The sequence below is a fragment of the Penaeus chinensis genome, chromosome 10 (assembly GCF_019202785.1).
Source record: "Penaeus chinensis breed Huanghai No. 1 chromosome 10, ASM1920278v2, whole genome shotgun sequence".
NCBI lineage: Eukaryota > Metazoa > Arthropoda > Malacostraca > Decapoda > Penaeidae > Penaeus > Penaeus chinensis.
In genome coordinates, this window is record NC_061828.1 from 27,792,446 (window position 1) to 27,799,370 (window position 6,925).

A 6,925-nucleotide genomic window follows, 5' to 3' on the forward strand; every position below is an offset into this window, starting at 1 on the left:
ACCTCTCTCCTTCCTCCTTCCATCTTCACCTCTCTCCTTCCTCCTTCCATCTTCACCTCTCTCCTTCCTCCTTCCATCTTCACCTCTCTCCTTCCTCCTTCCATCTTCACCTCTCTCCTTCCTCCTTCCATCTTCACCTCTCTCCTTCCTCCTTCCATCTTCACCTCTCTCCTTCCTCCTTCCATCTTCACCTCTCTCCTTCCTCCTTCCATCTTCACCTCTCTCCTTCCTCCTTCCATCTTCACCTCTCTCCTTCCTCCTTCCATCTTCACCTCTCTCCTTCCTCCTTCCATCTTCACCTCTCTCCTTCCTCCTTCCATCTTCACCTCTCTCCTTCCTCCTTCCATCTTCACCTCTCTCCTTCCTCCTCCATCTTCACCTCTCTCCTTCCTCCTTCCATCTTCCCTCTCTCCTTCCTCCTTCCATCCTCCCTCTCTCCTTCCTCCTTCCATCTTCACCTCTCTCCTTCCTCCTTCCATCTTCACCTCTCTCCTTCCTCCTTCCATCTTCACCTCTCTCCTTCCTCCTTCCATTATCACCTCTCTCCTTCCTCCTTCCATCTTCACCTCTCTCCTTCCTCCTTCCATCTTCACCTTTCTCCTTCCTCCTTCCATCTTCACCTCTCTCCTTCCTCCTTCCATCTTCACCTTTCTCCTTCCTCCTTCCATCATCACCTCTCTCCTTCCTCCTTCCATCTTCTCTCTCTCCTTCCTCCTTCCATCTTCACCTCTCTCCTTCCTCCTCCCATCTTCACCTCTCTCCTTCCTCCTTCCATCTTCACCTCTCTCCTTCCTCCTTCCATCTTCACCTCTCTCCTTCCTCCTTCCATCTTCACCTCCACTGCCGTACCCTTCAAGCAGTGGCTCGTTTGATGGGCTGTTACTAATAGAGTTCTTCAGCGTGGGCTGCACACACTAAAACAAAACAGCTGCTTTTACCAAAATATACACTTTAAAGGTGGCATTCCTTTTCTTGTACTTTTCCTTAACACACTCTCTTATGCTTCTTTTTGTTGGTGTTTTTCGAATGACTCGCTCACATTCAGAAGACTTTATTCATAATTTCTTGTATCCCTCACCAGATAGCAGATATGACAAAGCTGATAAGTGCTAAAATTTTATTGGGTTAAGTTTATCGTGTCTATGTTGATATGTTTTAATTTCCGGTGAAAAGAAATGGTGATAGATATAGAGAGATAGAGACATAGGTTCAATACAAGCATCCGGTCACGCGTCTACACACCACACAAAGACACAGACAGACAGACATGTATCTAGATAGGTAGATAGATGAATGGATGAATAGACAGATAAGTAGATAAACAGATAAGTAAGCAGATAGATAAATAACCAGGTGTGTACACATGCGTGCACTGGAGGCAGTATGCGTGTATTTCCCCATTCCACAGTTCGTATGGATCTGCACGTACACCTTTCACAGGTATGTTCGTGGTCGGTTATAAATGAGTTACCAGCATCGGCCCTGTCTCATGGAATAAATTCTTTGAAAGTATATATAAGAGAGATCTTTACTAAACATTTTGCACCCAACTTTCACCGTCGAACTTTGTCTACATGAAAGCAAAGAGGAGTGAGATACAGGAATCAGGAACGAAAGGCATCAGAACGGAGGGGGAAAAAAAAAAAAAAGTTAGGAAAGCGTCTTCCGGCGCGGAATATGACATCGAGAATAAAATACTCGCATGACGTCACTATCATATCCGGTCGAGTGTCTGATAAAAAGAGGAAAGATCACCTCTTGGCGTTAGTTTTTCGGGATCTGCCAAGTACGACGCACAAGGCTGAAGTACGTATTGGGTTTTGTCCGTAGTTAAATTCAAGAACAGGGGCGGCAAGAAGCGAATCTAGGCTGGAGTGCGGGGACTAGGAATTCACAAAGCAAAGTTTACCAGATTCTATGGTGTCAAAAATGTACTGTTCAGTGTGTGTGTGTGTGTGTGTGTGTGTGTGTGTGTGTGTGTGTGTGTGTGTGTGTGTGTGTGTGTGTGTGTGTGTGTGTGTGTGTGTGTGTGTGTGTGACGCCCAAGCGGGGTTCCACCAACCATCACCAGGGGATCCGCGGGAAGCTGTGAAATAATTACGCGCCGTTACCAAATAACTATGATCCTCATTCATAATTCATAATTCCTGCTCACCAACACGTCACAAACTCCTTCCAGGCACCACGATACTCGTACGTGTCAGTCAGTACAATGCATAGAGTAATGAGAGTAAATGATATGCACAGAATTAAGAAAAGAAAATAGTCACTTATATATACTCAACATATAGGAGTTCCTTGTGTTACGGTTATTCCCTCAACTCTACTATTCCTGTGCCATTTGTATGCATAAATTATATTCCTATTTTTGTTGATGCATTGCAGAATATACAATTCTTTTCCTGGGACGCCATCCTTATACTTGATTAATATATGATTAATTTGTAGCTGCTATGACGTATCTTTACGATCTCGTTATCATTTTGTACCGGTATCGATCTGGTATACAGCAACCGGCAGACGGGTGGGGGAAGTGTGTGTGTGTGTGGGGGGGGGGGGGGGGGGGGCATAGAATAGATAAACGAATGGTACTGTCATTTCTTTACGCACACACACACACACACACACACACACACACACACACACACACACACACACACACACACACACACATATATATATATATATATATATATATGTATTTGCGTGTATGTGTGTGTGTGTGTGTGTGTGCGTGTGCGTGTGCGTGTGTGCCCCCCCCCCCCCACTTCCCCCACCCATCTACCGGTTGCTGTACACCAGATCGATACCGGTGCAAAATGATAATAGTCAGTTTTATTACATTTTCTCGAATTCTCTGGCTGATTACGTCCTTTATATCGGACGTGTCAGTGTAGTTGTGGCCTCCAGGTACATGCTAAGCAATTATTTTTATCTAATCAGCAACCAGGTTCTAAAAAGGGTTTAGCTCCTAATTTACCACACCAGGACATAGCTCCGCTTGGCTTCCTTGAGTGAAAATAACATCAAACCCATTTACATCCATTATTAGTTTAAATAATGCTTTAACGTTAGCATCTACATAAAACCCGTTATATATATTTTAACACGCAAGATTTATACATAATGCGAGCTGTATTCTCACATAAAATGACGTATGGCATTTTATTTAATCATCGAGATAAGCAGGTGTTGCCATGTAAAGTGGACAGAGGCGCCAGACCCTTGGCGACTGGCAAAGGATATATATTATAGACTTTTAATTGCTACGGTGTGTTTTCAGCTGTGTTTTGAAATCGGCTTGTGTCTGGAAGAGGTCGTAGTGTAAGTATCATTAGCCCCAGAGGGGAAGAGAGAGAGAGAGAGAGAGAGAGAGAGAGAGAGAGAGAGAGAGAGAGAGAGAGAGAGAGAGAGAGAGAGAGAGAGAAAGAGAGAGAGAGACCGGTCCGTATACCTCAGGGGTCGATAGGACCATCCAAGGAGGTGTGGACTTTCGTAGAAGTCGATTCGAAAAAAGCCTGAAGTTGGATAGAAGTTAAAAAATAGCTATAGTCAAACGAGGGTTTCTTCAAGATTCAGTCAAGCTGTTGGGTTCCCTGTAGGTTTGTAGAATATTTTCATGATTATCATTGCTATCATTACTATCAGTAATGCTATACTTGCTAGTGATAATATTATAGCGATGTCATTGCCAATAATTATAAAGGCATTAACAGTACTAGTAGTAATATCAATAACACAGTAGTAGAATAAGTAGTAATAGTAGCAGCAGCAGTAATAGTAGTAGTAGTAGAAACACAGCTGTATAATCTGTAGAAGCAGTAGCGCTGTAGCAGAATTATTAGTAATAGTAGTAGTTGTAGAAACACAGTTTTATAATTGGTAGTAGTAGTAGGAGTAATAATAATTATTATTACCGTTATTATAGTAGTAGTAATAGTAGCACAGTAGTAGAATTAGTAGTAATAGTAACAGCAGCCACAGTAGTAGTAGTAAAAACACTATTGTAGTATTATTAGAAGTATCAGCAGCAGTAGTACTGGTAGCAGTAGTAACAATAGTAGCATAAGAAAAAGTAGCAGTAGTAGTAAAAGCGAAAATAAAATAGATATGTCTTATAATATTATATAATCCATATGTTTTCGAATGGTTTATATATTAATACCTATTTCCAACATTTGTACTCAACGTGTAGGTAAGTCTCCCTACTGCTTTAAACATCCTTACGTAACGGCTTCCAAGAATGAATAATATACACAAAGGGGAAATTGTTGCTTCACTTGACACAGCAAGCTGTGGCTCAGCTTCCGGAGATCATTTTCACTTGTTCAGCAAATGTTACGTTGTTTCCTGTTTACTTGGAAGATTTTCCTTTCTGAAAAAGGGGGATACAATATGCGTGATGTGTATATGTTAACATCACGTATACTGGAGAATCATCCGTGTGAATACATATACTCATATACACATACACACGTGTGGGTATATTATATATTTCATTTATTTATCTATTTATTTATCAATTTATCTATATGAAGAGAGAGAGAGAGTGAGACAGAGAGAGAGAGAGAGAGAGAGAGAGAGAGAGAGAGAGAGAGAGAGTGCGAGAGAGTGAGAGAGAGTGAGAGTGAGAGAGAGTGAGAGAGTGAGAGAGTGAGAGAGAGTGAGAGAGTGAGTGAGAGAGAGGGAGAGTGAGTGAATGAGAGAGAGAGAGAGAGAGAGAGAGAGAAATAGAGAGAGATAATAGAAAGAGAGAGAGAGAGATAAAAGAAAGAGAGAGAAAAAAAAAGAGAGAGAAAAAAAAAAGAGAGAGAGAGAGAGAGAGAGAGAGAGAGAGAGAGAGAGAGAGAAATAGAGAGAGATAAAAGAAAGATAGAGAGAGAGAGATAAAAGAAAGAGAGAGAAAAAAAAAGAGAGAGAGACCAAAAAAAAAAAAAAAAAAAAAAAAAAAAAGAGAGAGAGAGAGAGAGAGAGAGAGAGGGAGTGGAAGAGTTATGACACACACTAACTGTAAACCCACTTCCGACTCACACACAGGCATAACAGTGAATCATGGCAGTGCAGGTGCGGTTGGCGGTGGCGGCATTAGTCACCCTGCTGGTGGCGACGGCGGAGGTTGCGGCCACGGAGGCGAATGTCGAGTTAAAAGACAATGGCTACGAGGGAGTCTTGGTGGCCATCGCGCCCTCGGTGGATGAGTCTTACGCTGGAGACGTCATCGCCTCGATCAAAGTACGATGAAGAGATTTTTTTTTCAAGTGGGAAGGTGATTCGGGGATTTGGGGAAGCGGAAGAGGGGGTGGGGGACGATATGAGAGATATGAATGCGGAAGGGAAGAGATAAGGAGAAGGGGGGAGAGGGAGAGAGAGAGGGAGGGGAGGGACGGAGGGAGAGGGAGAGAGAGGGGGGGAAGGAGGGAGAGAGAGATAGATAGATAGAGAGAGAGAGAGAGAGAGAGAGAGAGAGAGAGAGAGAGAGAGAGAGAGAGAGAGAGAGAGAGAGAGAGAGGGAGGGAGGGAGGGAGGGAGAAAGAGAGAGAGGGAGGGAGGGAGGGAGGGAGGGAGAAAGAGAGAGAGGGAGGGAGGGAGGGAGGGAGAGAGAGAGAGAGAGAGAGAGAGAGAGAGAGAGAGAGAGAGAGAGAGAGAGAGAGAGAGAGAGAGAGAGAGAGAGAGAGAGAGAAAGGGAGAGGCAAAGAAAGAAACGATAAGACAACTTGACAAAGAAGGGGACGAATTAATGAAATTTTCACATGAAGATCAAAACAACACAAGTAATCATTGTTTGTGACGGTGTCTCCTGCAGAGGACAATCAGCGACGCCTCCGAGGTGCTGTTCAAGGCTACTCAGCAGAGGGCCTTCTTCAGAGACGTCAAGATCCTCCTCCCGAAGACCTGGACGAAGACGCCCTCTGACGCAGTCGCCCTCAACGAGAACTTCGACGTAAGAGATATTCGGAGTGGTCCTTTGTCTCTGCACACTGGCTTTTGATACAGACACGTTCACACACACACACATACATACACACACATGGACAAACACACACTCACACACGCACAAACACACACACACACACACACACACACACACACACACACACACACACACACACACACACACACACACACACACACACACACACACACACACACACACACACACACACACACACACACACACACATACACACACACACACACACACACGTCAACGCAACAAATCACGTTAAAAAAAAAAATGTTTACCGCTCCTTCACGAAACACGCGATTTCTAAACTGCGCCGTTCTCCATCGTCCCACGCAGGAGAGCGACATCAGAGTGGACGTCGGCACGGGAGTCTACGGCAACCAACCACACACAGAGCAGCCCGGAGGTTGCGGCGATCCTGGCCTGTACATTCACCTTACTCCTGAATACCTGGTCGATGACAAGGTCTCAGGCGTCTGGGGACCAAGAAGTAAGCATCTGACGCGAACTTGATATCGATCTTGGAAGGGTTTTGGGAAGCCATGACCATAAAGGGAAAATTTCAATCGCTATTCCGGTAGTTGTTTTCCGTTCGTTTGAGTTTTGGCCATTCGATATGGGATTTTCTTCAGAGACATTTTCCAATCGTATTTATTCTACAGGCAAGGTTTTGGTTCATGAGTGGGCCAAGCTGCGGTGGGGCGTGTTCGATGAATTTGGTTATCCGAATGATGAGATTTATCCCCTCTTCTACGCATCACAAAATATCGTTGAAGGCAATGTCGAAGTCATCGTTCACCCGAACTACTGTGCCAACGAAGTGCTATCGGGAAATTTTAGGTAGAGTATTTATCCCCCGTCATTTAATACACCGTGAAATGAAGTGTGAATTTATGAATGTAAATTTCGTTTTGTTTTGTTTATTTCACATGGTATCTTATTTTTTTCCATATATCTTAG

At 43.8% G+C, this 6,925-nt stretch overlaps 1 protein-coding gene across 1 annotated transcript in view; it reads left to right on the forward strand.

Annotated features, from left to right (window-relative positions):
* The first annotated feature begins 1,772 nt into the window (after window positions 1–1,772).
* LOC125029924 (calcium-activated chloride channel regulator 3A-1-like) overlaps window positions 1,773–6,925 on the forward strand; it is a 12,283-nt gene continuing 7,130 nt past the window's right edge. The window contains exons 1-5 of the mRNA XM_047620111.1: window positions 1,773–1,806; window positions 5,038–5,232; window positions 5,804–5,941; window positions 6,302–6,455; window positions 6,628–6,805. Of these exons, the coding sequence (XP_047476067.1) occupies window positions 5,053–5,232; window positions 5,804–5,941; window positions 6,302–6,455; window positions 6,628–6,805 (650 nt within the window). The 5' untranslated portion in view covers window positions 1,773–1,806; window positions 5,038–5,052. The remainder of the gene's footprint in view (window positions 1,807–5,037; window positions 5,233–5,803; window positions 5,942–6,301; window positions 6,456–6,627; window positions 6,806–6,925) is intronic.